The sequence below is a fragment of the Limulus polyphemus genome, unplaced genomic scaffold (assembly GCF_000517525.1).
Source record: "Limulus polyphemus unplaced genomic scaffold, Limulus_polyphemus-2.1.2 Scaffold803, whole genome shotgun sequence".
In the NCBI taxonomy this organism is placed as follows: Eukaryota; Metazoa; Arthropoda; class Merostomata; order Xiphosura; family Limulidae; genus Limulus; species Limulus polyphemus.
The window spans coordinates 357,467-374,096 of record NW_013666413.1 but is presented as its reverse complement, the minus strand read 5'-3'; the positions used below and the strand labels follow the sequence as shown (position 1 = coordinate 374,096).

General features: G+C 30.5%; 1 protein-coding gene across 4 annotated transcripts in view; it reads right to left on the bottom strand.

Annotated features, from left to right (window-relative positions):
• Positions 1–16,237, bottom strand: part of LOC106460608 (calcium/calmodulin-dependent protein kinase type II alpha chain-like) — a 59,401-nt gene extending 43,164 nt beyond the window's left edge. For all 4 annotated transcript variants that reach the window (XM_022387372.1, XM_022387373.1, XM_022387374.1 and 1 more), the window contains exons 1-5: positions 16,118–16,237; positions 13,395–13,489; positions 7,649–7,708; positions 5,638–5,692; positions 653–718 (exon numbers count right to left, since the gene is read on the bottom strand). In XM_022387372.1, the coding sequence (XP_022243080.1) occupies positions 653–718; positions 5,638–5,692; positions 7,649–7,708; positions 13,395–13,489; positions 16,118–16,182 (341 nt within the window). In that variant the 5' untranslated portion in view covers positions 16,183–16,237. The remainder of the gene's footprint in view (positions 1–652; positions 719–5,637; positions 5,693–7,648; positions 7,709–13,394; positions 13,490–16,117) is intronic.
• Positions 16,238–16,630: the final 393 nt, after the last annotated feature.

Here is a 16,630-nt window from a genome sequence, read left to right as displayed (position 1 = left end):
CCTATCCCTCGTGTGCCTTGCTCCCACGACTATATATATATATATATTTTTTTTTATTTATTATGATAACCTGATACTATCAAGTTCAAATAAATAATACAAATTTAATTTTGAAAGATGTTCAAGTTAACAATCAAGGCAATTGTCAATTGTTCTATAACCATTTTAAAAAGTTGAAAAAATTCACTATATGTATGCATAGATCAACATATTCTTGACACATTATAGGCATTAAAAATTTAGTAACAAATAAGATATAAACTTTCACATTCCATTTAAAATTGGCAAACGGGTATTATAAAAAGTTAAAACATTAATAACACGAGACATCTTATATCTTTAGGCTAAAAGACAATACTTCGTTTGTCTGGATTAAAGATACATTGGCAATAGCCTTCTCAATTCTATCTTTAACAACTCATACTATCATTCTTTCCATCTATAATTTATACCTTCACTACTACATTATATGAGCACTTAAATAATCAGCAATTTAATACTGTAATTTCATTTCCCTTTTGTCTTAATGTCCCCCTATCCAACATTAATACAAGGACTAATACCTAGCATCACTCTTGCTATATTACTCTATGTCTACAATAATTTTAAGAAATTCTCCCCCTCCTGGGACTCTAAAGTTAGGCATTATTACCTGGCATCACTCTCACTATAATACTCTCTGGCTACAATATCTTCAAACAACTCCCCACCTGTAACTCTAAAAATAAAAATATACAAAAAAATGTATGAATGGAAGAACTAAAAGACTCTTAAAAGTGATGGTTAACAGTGTATAAATTCAAACCCATTAACATTATGAACTGATGTGTTAGCATAATGTCAGGTCAACTGTTTTCAATTAAACATGTAATATCCTGAAATTTAAAAAAAAGCTAAAACTAACACAGTAATGAGAAAAATTCAAATAATTCAGCAGTCATATAACTAAAAAACTGCCTGTTCCTGGAGTTGGGTCATTAGCTGAATCTACTGACATGGAGTATCCTAGCAAACATAGGTACATACATGTAACACTACAACAGACACTTGACAAGGTATGCATTAATTATATTTCTTTACTAATAAAACAAATTTTATTTTAATATTATGCAACTTTAGCTTAACACAAACTGTAAATCAGATGCAAAAACATGCACAGCTACAGCATAATACAATATTTAAAAAAAAGTGATTATACTACAGGAATTCAACAATTATATTGCAAAAATTATAACACTACTGATTTTTATATTTAGTGCCCAGTAGTATACTTGTTAGAAAGTTAGCAAAGCAATATTTCAAGCGAGAATTAGAAAAAAAAATGCTTCTTAATATGAGGAAGGCTGGTAGCAGGAGATGCAAAAAAGGAAGTGTAAAAGAGAAGACTCCTGAAAAGCCTCACTTGAAATATTAAACCAGGTCATTTCTTTCAACATGGACATCTAGCATGCAGTATCCTGCTTTACCTCCACAGTTCTGCATCTTTTTGGATTCTTGGTCTTTTGATAAGCACTTATAACCACAAATGAGTTCCTGCTGAAGTCAACAGCAGAGTATTCGGATTGTCCACTTCAAAGTGGTGGCTCCCAGTGAGACCACCAACATCCAGTAAATTTTGATTCTTGTTGAATGTACGACTTCAGTGTATAAAAGGCTGTGGGCAAAGATTTCTAATAGGTCTAGAAATTCACATCCATTTCAGAACTTTGGGGACCAAACAGAAACAGTGATTTAAGGGTAATTTGAGGGTGCTGATTTCAAAAATGCAATGTTCTGGATCTTAAAATTGCACATTGACGCCTTCATAGGGTTTCATATTAACCCTTTGTTTGACACAGACTGGAGACTTTTCTAACTATGGTCTAACACCAGAAACAGGGTTATAAGGGCAATTTCAGGATGTTGAATCACAAATGGACAATTCTGGAGTATTTTGAATAACATTTAAAAGTTTCGTTACAACTTGTTTTACATTTTTTTTCTATGGCAAACAAAAATTGTGCATGTAATGCAAAATAAGTGATATTAGCAATGTAATGTTCTAGTTCCTTTACTCAATATCATTTTGCAAAGATTATCATCCAGCTTTTAAATATCTAAATTTTTTTATTTGTTTGAGATTTATAGGAACTTTGTGGCAATTAATCTAACAGTAAGCCATGCTGAAAGTGAAACCCCCAAAGAAATATTGTGACTTACCAAATCTTGCAAGCTAATGACTGTGTTCATCTTTCTATTGGCAACAACTGATGATGCAACTAAACTCATCTCAGTTTAAAAGACAGTCAATCAATTAATTGTCTTTGGTTAATTTGATGCTCTAGCTTCAAGTCTTTGAAGTCACTTTATAAGAATCAAGCAAATAATTTTTTATGTTCCACGAGAAAACAGTATTTTACAATACATGGTGCCATTTGGCATAGAAAATTACTTAATACGAGGTGACACAACAGTCATATGGGCATTAGGGAACAAATTTTGTGTCGGTATAGATGGAACTCCTATCAAATTAACCCTCCAATTCACTTTTGTAATCAGAGTCTGAAATAATTTCATCATTCTCAACACCATTTTCAATGTGCCATCCAAAACCTTCTGTACTTGGGGCAGTTATTGTCTGCTGCAGGTATCGATGGTATGTTACAACTTAGTAGTTAGCCCTATGAATATGGTTAACAAGAGCATCCCTGTTTGTGGCAGTATTTGGATATTTCATATCTCACATCATTCACAGTATGTATGTGGCCCTAACGATACAACTTGCAGATAAACATCTTCAACTGGCAATTTCAATATTCTACATCATTTCCATGGATGTTTCTGACAGCCTCTTGAAAAAGCCTATTGTCAAAGTATTTATTCTGTATATCTCTCCTGCCTTGATGATTTTTTTTCTATGACTACTGTTTCACATAAGTGAATGAATGCCTCCTCATGAGACTTGTCCACCTCAGCAGGTGGCTTAGCAGACGATGCCAAGCATCTAGTGTATGCCTTATAGCATGATTTATGGTATTGAGCTTCTTTGACTACTAGATCAGTATGTCTAATTTTCAAAAGCATGTCCTTATGCTACTTCAAACTACCATTCATTTAACATGATAAACATCTTCTGGCAGTTGCCATTTGCACATTTTGTGAAAAAAAAAACAAAAATTTTTTTTAGCTTAAACACACAGAAAAATGTGAAACTTTTATCACTTTTTTTTTGCTAAAATAAGCTGAGCATTTCCTAATTTGGAAATTACAAATGTTGAGATGACCACAAGGTCATAATTTTGCTTGTTTTTAAAATATGCAGTAATCCCCTACTGATCTTTTATAAATCAAATAATGAAAATGTTTTACTATCAGTGACAACTGTAATAATGTTTTTTATAAAACATATCATGATTGCAATTTCTTTGTATGTTGTTTGAATAGAATAAGTCTTAAAATAATATTCAATAAACATGGTTAAGTCATCAGAACATTCTGCTATTGCTTACTGCACTGACCAAACCTTAATAAGCTTAACTAATGTTTTCTCAAAGAAAACCTCTGTTGCTTTCAAACAGATATAATTTAACACACAAACATTTTCATGAACAAAAAGAATGTTTAAAGAAACAAAACATTCTTAGCTCTGTAATTGATTTCTAAGTCTTTAAAACTTCCCATAGAAGATCTATAGTGAATGCTACATGAGCTGGAACTACAAACTTTCCCATGAAACCATAAACTAGTTTATTTACTTTACTATAAAGCGAGTCTAATTCTTGCTTTATCCAATCATATTACAAGGCTGTGTTTCATTAGTAAGTGATCAAACCACTTCATGCAATATTATAAAAGAGTAGCACTCATGGCTGGTACACTTACATTCATATTTTATTACATGGTTAAATGGCTGGCATGACCAAGTGGATAAAGAATATGACTTTGCAAGTGTTCGCCATGTGATCGGAGAGTTAAGGATTTGAGACATATCAGTGATCGTCACGAATTACACAGGGATACAAATTCAGGAAAGTAACAAATGTTGAGTTACAAACACAACACAAAGAATACTGAAAAAGTAAATTAATAGTTTGTTTAACATTAATAAAACAGTTAGTAAATTATGAATTACAATATAATAATGTAATCAGTTTTTATTCACAACTTTCACTATTAAAGAATACAGTTGTGCAATTATAAATCAGAAACATAATACAATGTAAAAAAAAAAACTAACTAAATTTAAACTTTAATACTATACTTACAGAGTTGTCAATGATACTGCTGGCTAGTTGCCTTCTCTCTGATTAGCAGTTCAAAATTAGGAACAGTGGCTGGTTGCTATACCATAACTCCAAACAAAAAATCATAATACCCTCAAAGTAGAAAGGGTATGTTTGGTATCAATGGGAATCAAATCTGAACCAGAAACCGTTCAATTATGAGGTAAACCCTTTAGTCTCAGGCCATATCAGCACAAAGTTGAACAAACTCAAATTAATCAAAACAATAATAATAATGAGAAATTATAATTGTAAGATTTCAATTACTTGGATAATAATCAGAAATAATAGTTTTGGTTAGTTGATCATTTTCATAAAATTAATCTATATAATTGTAGTTTTAACTACTAAATTATTTTATCTTACACTAATAAATTATATTGATTAATCAAGTTAATTTCCTAACTCTACAAGATTTATTTGTATTTGGAAAAAGTGCTTGACCATGCCAACTGGGCACCTATCACAATCTTGAAAATGACGTTTTGGAGAACTACTTGTTTCAGCCAAAAAAACCTTATTAGTATGCACTGTTACACTCTGCTCTATTTTCAGGGCCTGGCAACTTGACCAATACATTTCAATACATACTTCCCCCTGTTAAATTTTCTTTTTTTCCCATACTCTAACCAACACCAATAAAGATACTTTTGATTATCAGAAGAAAAATAGATGCATTTCTGATACAAAAACCCTATATTAAAAAAAAAAGTAACACTTTTTTTTCTTCTCTCTCTCTCTCTTGTATACTCTCAACTCCTTTCAATATACCTACAATGTATAATTTCTAAAGTTTAAGCTTTTTTAGACCTTCGTTATTAAAATAACAACACAGACAAAAAAAACCAAAAGGCACAATGTAGATATTTATAGCTTCACCAAAATTTAAAGTGTCTAACCATTAGAAAAATAAAAAATATTGTGGGTATGGAACAGTGTAGAAAACCATCATTTTCTCTTTAACTTAATCTAAATTTTTTCTTAAGTACTTTTGTAGCCACATACTTTCTTACAAGTATCTATCCTTGGGTTGAGTGTAATAAGTCTACTATTGTTTAAACTAATCTCTCAATTTAAATAGTCTGAAATATTTGGTTCAGTAGTTATAAAATACTTGATATAGTTCCATTTGTAAAAACACACATTCAGTATCTATCTAGACTTGAAGGCTTAATTCTTAGTGCTTTGATTTTCACTTGAAAAGCAAAATTTAACTTGATCAATTTATTCCAATTTGTCTGTAAGTTACCTTAAAATGATGTCAGTGACAAATTTATCACTCAAATTAAGCTTCAAAACATTTTAGTTAAAAAAAAATAAGAAAAAAGTAAATTAAGGATTAATTCAAAATTTTCAAAGATTTTTACAAACTTACAAGTCAAATATCAAGTAGTGAAACCCTTCTTCCTGTATGCTATCATGTAGTCGTACTGAAAATAAAACAATATTCATATCTTACAATGATCACAGCATGGTATACCTGATATTCAAAGCATCATACTCTGTACCGAAATTACTTAAGGTGTTTTGATTATTTTAAAACATTTTCACCCACTTTTACATCATGGAACCCCATAAAAGCATCTAACATGGTGCTTTGGCCTGAAACCTAATATCAAATATGAATGATTAAATGATATTATCAAGGGACATGCTATATTCTATATATCATGATTTTCCATTCTATTATACAACATTGTTGCTGAACATTATATGCAAAAGAAAGATATAAAACAATATATATCTTATAGATTTCTACACAACATAATTTTTTTTTATATGGGTACATAACATCTATCTTGGCACTAACATTTATCAAAGTTAGCTTTAAAATAGACTTAAAATTTTTTACTGATTTTTTTTTTAGTGAAAAAGTAAAATTTATTGTAGTATCAGTCTTACTAAATCAACTTCAAGATAACACTGATCTTAATTTCTATATATAAGTAATATTTATGCTATTAGTTTTTATTAAGATTAGCTTCAAGAGGAAAATATCTTGATAATGTTGACAGTAAATTTTTTCAGTGCACAGATAATTATCCACATTACCACCTTGTTACATTTTTAACACTAGTGCCTACCACATACATTAACAAATATGTACCTTCATTATCAACACATACACTTAGAAAACATAACTAACAACAGCTGCTTATAAAGATGGAAAAACATTTATCAAGATAAAAGTGATAAAGGAAACAAAACTTTGAACTTAGCTAGCTTTTCAAAACTGCAGAATTGCTTGATTTACACTTTACACATTTCTTGACATATGCTTTTTTTCAGTCTTTTACACATTAATATGTGACTTTTTGAACCATTTTACTATTTTCACTATAAATACCTATTCTCCAAAAATTTCCATAATGTGTTTACTATTAACTGACCATTTACTATGTTTAAAATTGGAATTCAGCACACCTTTTATCACTGTTTTATCTAAAAGTGGCAGGGCTCTGGTATTTCATGTACATTCCTTGAAGATCAGAATAAGTAGACATTAAGTCTTGTTAAAGCTTTAACATGTACATTGCTATAAAATGTGAATCTCTCACCAGCCCACAACCAGTTAAAATTGTTCTCAACTGTTCCAAGCCAAATAAAGGTAAAAAAGTAATAATAACTCAAGCACTAATTATCATTATTACTGCTTAGTCATTTGGCTGACATATTTATCCAAAGGTGGCCTAGAGGGTTTTTCAAAGCCTTTAAATACAATTTGCTACATATACATCATTACACATTGTAATTAATGTCACATCTCCAAGAATGTATAAAAAAATACATTAATCCACTAGAAGAACCACTTGAATAATCTTTATGCTTAATTTTTTACAAATATTTTTCCCAGTAATAGTAGACAAAACATTACATGGACACAGTAGTTTTTTTTTTTTAATATAATCATGACTATCTTTAATACACATTTGAAAACCTTGACATAAACTTCCAATACATGTCAATATTATTCCATGAACAATACAAGTACAATATCTATTTAACGAAACCCCATAGAAACAGTCTACAATTTCACAGTTTAAGATTGATTTATGTAATTTTTCACATATAACAATAAGAAACTCGAGCCAATTCATTATCAGTCAACTCACTTTTTCTTACTGACTAAAGTTATGTATAACTATCTTAAAAAACAATACGTAGTCAGAGATTATTAGTAATGTTGATAACTACATAGGAACACCAGCATATTCTAGCATTGCAATTAAAGATGTTACTTTGTGTTTCATAATTAGGATTGGTTTTGTACAAGTGTCATGTGGATACTATAATTAAATCAAGATTATGAAAGCATTAATTTCACTACGTTCACATGATTTCAGAAAATGTTATTGTTGAACTACCAAGAATAAAAATAAAAATACCTATGTTAGGATGGTTCAATTTACGGCATATCCTTGCCTCTCGCTCCAATTTCTGAAAGTCTGAATAAAAATCAATAATCAAAATATAGTCATACATAATAATTTATTACTTGCAATTTTAAAAAGAGTTATAGAAAAACAAAACTACATAAGGACCTATATAGTCACTATATCACCGAGTGTTAGCATAAAATTTAGTTTTCCAATTGCAATATACCAGTTTTACTGTTTCAAAGGCCAACCAGCTAGACAAGAAAAACAGTTTACTCTCAACTTGAGGTATGTTTATTTATTAATCAACAAAGTAAAACCAAAAAGACAAATTTTCACCTTAACTAATTTTAATCAGATACAACTTGTCTTTATTGGTTCCAATGATTATTTGCTATTCATTTCTAATCCATACCAGTACAAGACACTAAGTCATTAATTTTTTGTAATAAATTCTTTATAAATTTCAACAGAAGGTTCTTTAGTTTTGTTTTCTAACATTGTTATGTCTTTCATTCAGGATCTAAAATTTCAAAATTCAAGAAAATGACTGAGTTTCATTCTTGCTATACAAGAATGCTATACTTTAAAATTTTTCAGAGACTAGGGTCAATGAATGGTATACTTGATACCCAAGTTTTCATGTACAAATCTTCTTTACCTCTAAAACCTACTAAATGAATATCAAAGTTATTTCAAGGTAAAAGTTTATAATTTATTTTTGATTTTCTCTACTATATCACTAAATGTAGATATCATAAACATACAGTGCAATGAAATGTTTAAAATTAAGAAATAGAAAAATTATTTTAACACATTTTAATTTTTAAGAAAATATCTTAAAATGTCTTTTTTTGGTTATAATTGTAATTTTAGGTGTTTTCCTTTTCACACATATAGTTAATTTTTAACGTTTTATTTCCTTTCCTGTCCTTTACCTTTTATTATTCACTTCGGCACAAGTCAACAGTATCCTCGAGGCATAATTACAGTATCTTCAGCAGAGATACACAAGCCTCTAACAAAATTATCTTCCCCTCATGAATAATCTTAAGCCTTGAGAGCTGACAAAGTATGTGTATTTAAAAAATGTTTTAACCTTCCAATTATGCATTTTAAAACATATGTAATACATAATTAACTAAGATATAAAAGGAAGACCAAAGTACAATTTAACTGCTTCTCAACTATAACATACTTAGTTAAGAAAAAACTAAGTGTCACCCGGGATCAAGCAGCTAAAATACTTCAAGCAGTTACATCTACCAGATAACAACTGCAACCAATTTCAAAATAATTGTTGGTGGATTATAGTGTAAAATGAGCTCTTTCTAATTACTATATACATGTATATCTAGCTACTACATGTATGTTATAGAGCTCAAGTAAAAGTACAGAATGTAGTTATGGCACTCATCAGGGGCTGACAAAATATATTACTTGTTTCTACTCCATTCTGCCAGAGAACTATGAAACTTACATGTCAACAGTTCAAGTAAGCATACTTAATTGTCTAGGCATATATCTGCAGGTGGCATTATCGGAGTCAAGATAGAAAGTGTGAAAGTTGATATTCATAGCTTGTAGGTCACGTGACAACACAAAACTGAAGTTTAAGTATTTCTTTAAAGGTTTCCTTTGAAATAAAGGAATTAAAACTCAAATAACACAAAACTTTGAATTATAACATACATTATAATGTTAATTTCATTCACATACATTGATAATAAAGGTGTTTAACTAAGTTTTGAATATAACTCAGCAACTTGCACAGAAAAGTATAACTCTTTCAGTATGGGCTTGGTCCCATGGATCGACCTCGTAACCATTTTGTGCTTGTTATACTTCATGAAATTTTGCAGATTATCAGTAAAGATTACAAGGCTTTCATATGCAAAATATCAGATTTTTGTAAATTAAGTTTTAAGATTTTTTAAATAATGTTTTTCTCATGCCTTTTTTATTTTGAAATGTTGACTATTCAACATGCAGAGTAATTTTGATTTTAAGATTAGAAATACTTTTATGCATCAGAAAATTTTCAAATTTCACATACAAAATCTTTATAACCTCCAGAAAATTATGAAATGTTTATTCAGAAAAACTTTATATCTCTGTATGGGTTCGATCAATTTGACCGACTTTGTAACCACTATAAAAAATTAATAAATTAATAAAAATTATGATTTTTCATTCTAAAATAACTACAAATTATAACATGAAAACACAAATGTTTAGTCTAAATAGCTTAAATCTCATAACATTATACATTTTTATTATACTGATCTTCCAGCCATGCCTGGCTAAAATCACAGAAGTTGCAATGATGTGGTGCATGTGCACTCATATGACCTGTCTTGGTTGTGTTTTAGTAGACTAGTATTTTGTAAAATACAGTCACATTTCAGTTATAGCTTATTTTTCTTAAGACATAGAACAGTAAATAAAAAAGTATAGCAAACAATTCTCTTCTAGCTATGAACTTTGTACTTGTTTGCTGCTTGCCATAGGTTGCTAAGCCTTACCAAATTTCTCATGTGGGGGATGTGAAACAATTTTTTTAGGTTATATATATATATATTGAAATAACCAAAAATCATAAATTACTATATCCATACCATAGAATTCCACTATAACTTAATAAGCTCAGTAACTAAGCTGTATTTGGGTCTTAAAAAAGATGAAATTTTGAGCTCATGAAAAGGAAGGGTTTCAAATGTAAGTACTTTGCAAAGGCTCAGAGAACCACATGGGAGGCATTCTGAGTTTTCAATTGGTTATTCACACCCTGTAAAAAGAAGTAGATGTACATATACAAGTTTTTCCAAAAGTGGACAGAGGTGAGTGGTGCCACTGTGTTTCATTCAGTACATGTAGCGATATCTCAGCAAATAGAAAAGATATGAGGTTCTTACTTAATATTCTAGATTGTCAATATCGGTAATTTGAATTATTAATTTGTAAGAAATTACAGACTTTGCACTTGGACATCACAAACATCTAATTTAAACCAATGCTGCATTCAACATGCTATGTGACATAGAAAAAAAAGAATCACTATTTAGGTGCATTTTTTTAATATTTACTTTTAAATTAAGAAATTAACTAATGTATAATACACAAATCTGAGTTAGAATCTACAATTTGATACCAAACTTATTGACATAAATTCATGAAATAGTACTTGAATGAAATTTTAAATGCGAGTCAACAAACGCGATGAAACAGCCTTTGACCCATATCAATAGGGTTAAGGGGATAGCTGTCATGAAAGGGTAATATGATAGCTCCTTATAAATCATGGAAGTTTTGCTTATTGCTTTAATGTAAACATCCGAGTAAACCTACACCAAAAAAGGTTTGAATTATGTTCTTCAAAAAGTCAATGATATGGTTGGTATTCATAACGCTACCAGCATAGGTACCAAATAATGCAAAGTTTAAAAAGTAATGCTATAAATGGGTACATGGGTCACCCTTTCCAGTATTTTGAGTCATAGTAAATCAACAGTTTTTCCCAATACAAAGGTACCGGCAATACTTGAGGCATTCAAAGTCACTTTTATTATTTCCACAAACCTTCTCACTCAGTTGAGCCCTCATTTCCAACATTAAGGTGTTAAATAGCAATACCATCCAAACTTAAACTGTTTGTCTAACTGCTTATCATTTAAACTTGACCTTTAGAGGGGTTTCACCAGATTTCCTTTATCAATTTTCATCAGAACTTGTTCAACCAATTCTTTCAAGATCGTGATTTTCAATTTGGTAACAAAACTTTTAAGGACAAAAAAAAAAAAGACCTGTTGATCCACCTAGGTGTCTCCTCCCTTAGACTGAATTGTTAAAAAAAATCAAAGCCAACCTATATTTATATATTTATCAAGCCTTCCCTTAAACTCCCTTGAATTTACTGCTTTTTACAACATCTCAAGGCAAACAATTCCAAAGGCAAATTATCCTATTAGAAAAATAAAGCTTTTTTATCTGTGGATGACTCCTACCCTGCCAAAATTTATATTCTGACCATTGAATATGAAAAAAGATGATGCACTGACACTATCAATTCTCTTAACAATCTTAAACACTTCAATCAGATCCCTCCCAAACTCTTTTTTAGCCATGCCATAGCAGCTCATAGAATAGCTCCATGTTTTTCAAGTACAAACTATTAGCTCACAGCTCTGTCATCTCTTGACTGATTTCAGATCTAATTACAGTTTTGGACTCAAGAAGTCAAACCCTTTCGACTGATGTATTTGACCACATCAAAGGTCTCAGATTAATTTACTCTAATCCTGCCTAAAACAATTTCAATTTGTGGGTAGGTTGGAAGAGATTCTGATGAGTAATAAAATTGAATCAGGTATACATGGCCCCACACTTGGTGTTGCTAGTGCACAAAAATATGGCTAATAAAATGGAAAGAAGGTCTCACAGATTAATTTACTCTAATTCTGCCAAAATGAATTAAGTGCTGCAGCTATTGAGGATTCCCTGTAGTTTAATTGAAAAAACAATTTCAGATACCTTAACCTGTCCTCTTATGACAACCTTTCCATCCCAGATATCATTCTGGTTGCCCTCTTCTGAACCCTCTCTTAACAATTCAGTGTCCTTCCTTAGGTAAGGAGCCTAAGAATGATATTCTAAATGTGGTTTAACCAGTGACCTATGCAATGTAATTTAACATCTTTAGACTTGTATTAAATATTTCTGTAGGTACAGCCTAAAATCCTATTTGCTCTACCACTAGCAACAACACACTGCTTGAATAGCTTAAAAGGACGATCAACATGAACACCAAGATCCTTTTCTTTCATAACACTGTTAAGGTTATTTCTATCAAACTTGTAATTTAATTTATGGATTATCTTGCATTTATGACAATGAAAAGCTATCTGCCAGTTATTCGCTCAACTCATCAAATGATCTAAATCCTTTTGTAAAGCAGCATCCTTGACAGTCAGTACACCATACTTTAATAATTGAAAGAATGATTATTTAAAAATCCAGATCCATTGGAAGAAATGTAAGAATATGTAATAGCATCTCAAACAAATACACCATATAAAGATCATGATGAACATAAGGGGTCTATGTTTTCTATTTTCATTAATTTTTATTTTGGACAATCCGGGCACTACTTTCCATTATATATACTCTTGTTTTTTAGTAGTTTAAACGTGTCAAAGATCACACTTTGTTGTTTTTTGTTTTAAATGTTAGAGAGATATATCAGTTATATGGCAATAAACACTAGTATTTAGATTCAGAAGTCCTTAATAATTTGAGGGATTATAGACATATTCCTTCAAAAATTTTGAAAATAAACAGGATACAGTATAAATAAGTGTTCCACTACACAATTCCACCGTGAGGAGAACAAAACATTGTAGTATGCTAGATTACATTCACACTCATTTCATAAATGATGTTACACTTGTTTAATTACAATATAACTGGTTCATCCAATATTCTTTTTACACAAGTCAGCAGATAATATTTTAAAAAGCAGCACTCATTAATAGCAGACTAGCCATATATATCAACCGACATTCTATGTAAAATAACGTGTAGCTAAGTTTAAAGGACTTCTATAAAGCTATAGAATCAAGCATAAACAGAACAATTTAATACTGTTGCAACTGAAATTAGTTTAGAGCTTGTACAGCAATATTCTGAGCACACTTTGATAGTACTATTTATATTTTGTTATATATAAACATATGGGATGCAAGGTTAACAAACTTACCTCTTGCTGATAGCTTCTTTGTACTGATGATTTTTGCTGCATATTCTAGTCCAGTAGCCTTTTGAACACATCTTTTTACTATTGAGAATGCACCCCTGTAAAATAAAATATATTAAGCACATTCCCATACACAATTGAAGCTTATTGACAATGTACCTGGTCCAATTCAAGATTAATAAATATGTCCATTGAAGAATTGCAGCATGGGAAAAACTTGCTCCAAACAGTTTTATTACAACAGATGTACCATATTTTTATATCAAACTTTTGGTTGTCGTAGCATTAGATTTTATTATTGCATTTAAAATAACTTTATCAAATAAAATGAAGTATTTACTTTTGATAATGGGATAATATATTGTTTTCAGATGACTAAATTTACATTTTGCAGTTGTTGAATAAAATTATCATTACTTTATTTTTTATCTTATGTGTGTGTGTGTGTGTGTGTGTACATGTGATTTTTAGTATCCTAAACATATGTTCTTTAGAATTATACCAATCTACTCTTTTACATCAGGGTGATTATATTAACCAATGACCCAAAGTTTCACCGAGAAAAACAATTATAAATTATGGGGCTTCAAGGGCACTTTTAGCCCATCAAGAATACCCTAACTCCCAGCCTTCCTCAACAAAACAAAAACTAATCATTAAATCAAGTGCTGTTCATCCAAGTATTCATCTGTTAACTGGAAGTTTAAGCATCTACTATGCACTCTGGACAGTAATTTGTCCATCAAATTTATCACCCTACTAAGCAAATAAAACTGCCCAAGATAGAGATGTGTCTGACCTATCCAAATCATACTTTTTATTACTTCTATCCTATTTCCTTCACAATTCACAAAAACAAATAATAATCTTAACTCTTTTAATAAGTGCTCATATCTCAATTACATCACACTTAACCCTTCTCTTTTCAACAAAACCAATTAAGCGATTTCAACTTATCTTCACACAACAACCCACCCTGGGAAATTTCCTTGTAGCTTCCCTTCTGAAACTCTCGAACAACTATTTACTAAAAAACCATTTCAAAAGCTTATGAATTATAAACCAATATCCCCCCCAAAAAAATTTATGCTATGACAACAGACATGCATAACCTCCTAAATATCATAATTACATGCTATCTCTGTGTATTTGTCCAACTATCCAACCATTCTAAGTTGTCTCTCTGTATATCCAGACCATCTTCAATATGCCCAGTCAGATTTAAGATGTTTATATCAACAGAAACTATGCGTCTATCAAAATTATAATTCACCAACTTAATCTAGTTCACACTGAGGCAGTTGCTGTTCAAGCTACTATTGATACAAGTAGCAACTTAACCACTATGTCTGTAATATCCTGGCTGGCCAAATGAGCACTGGTACTGTGCTTAAGGCTTCTTTGCCATTGGATATAGTAGATACAGTATGGTTGACATATTACATTCTTTTTTAGTTTCACTCAGAAGTTTTTATAAAAAAAACATAAATAATAAATTACAACAGTCCCAACACAGATCACTTGGGCACAACTCTTGTAACATTAGTTCACTTGGAGTTGGATTGAACACCATTAGTAGCAACTTTTTTCTTCCTCCTATCCAGCCAACATTCAATCTATTTAACTAACTAACCCCCCCTATTCTAACTAGATTTGCTGAAGGGAAATCTTCCCTTACTAATCTATTACTGTTTTTAAGATATTATGTAGTATCTGGTTAAAGGAAGAGGTAAGTACTTCGTGAGCTTTCACCCAACTATCAAGTGTAAACCAAACCTAGTTTGTTTACTTTCAAAGATTATATGTTCAACTGGAATGTACAAGACATTACAAATGATTTTGCACTGCACTAAAGCAAGGCAGTATGTGGAGTTGAAAAGTAAAAAACCATTAGAAAGTTTGCCAGTAACATAGATAACTATAAAAAAGATAAACTAATCTAAAATGAGTTAGTTCAGTCAAATATAAACTACAAAATGCAATGAACGTATAAAACTAAAACTGGGTAAAAGTTAAAACTAGATTTCTTTTGGAACTGGCAAGTTTAGGCATTTTAGTTTTACCTTTGTCTTCCTGCACTGGCTGCAGAGAAATGTCAGCTAGGCTATTTCTTTCATCTACTGTCTTTCTATTTTCTAGTTATTTCTAGTTTAAAGGCCATAAAGGGTTATGACAAGAACTGAAGAAACTTTGAAAGACTAAGAATCATGCTCAAACTTCAACCAAGTTCAACTTCAAGCTTGTTTCTTAGTCTTTCTTCAATTCTTGCCACAACCCTTTGAACTAGAAAGAGTAAAAATAAAAGCCTGCAATTTTTAAAGATGAAACGATACAAAACTGACTTCACGAGTTCATCCACTGATCCATCATCCAGTACCACTAGAACTAGCAAATATTAATAATACATTTAGTAATATTTGAAATACAAACGCTGTAGCAACTTTCATATTATTAATACTACTAATAAGTGATATTTATAATCAATAATAATAATGTTAATATTAATAATAATAGTTATTACTAATACTATTAGTATTACTAGGCACTGTTAGTATCACTGTCAGACAACTCATGACATGAGTCACAGTCACACTGAATAACAAGTTAAAATCTATACTTTTATTTTTTCACCTGCGGTGAAACAGCGTTAAATTCAACACAAAATAATTAATTAACAAGTATTTCACGATTATTATACACAGTTCAGTCATGAAAACAAAACTTACTTTCCTAGCTCTTCTTTAATGTCATAATTATCGCTAAATCTTCTACAGCTTATCGGAAGTGCCATTTCTTCGAAGTTTAACAACCCTACAAAAGTAATAGTACTAAAACAAAATCTCGCACAATCTCGCGTACTCTATGCCCTACTCACTATTTTTCTACGCTTGCGCATTTGATATTATCCACCGACGACCTCTATTATAGGTCATTGTTACTTCCCTGTGCCATCCCAAAATTCCTTAGTATAAAGGCATTTGAAAATATTATTCGCTAATTTTTGTATTATTTTAAATATTTATACTTTTGAAAGATCGATCTCTGCTTCTTAAATAATAAAAGATTTCACCTTAAAAAGTTTACTTTTCAAAAAATACTCAAAAATATTTTCAAATATATATATATATATATATATGCCTTTCGAAAATACAAATATTAAAAATATATATTGTTACGTATCTACTCGTTTGTTAATTTCCGGTATAAATTCTTTCCGAGGAACTTCAGCGATACAAGTT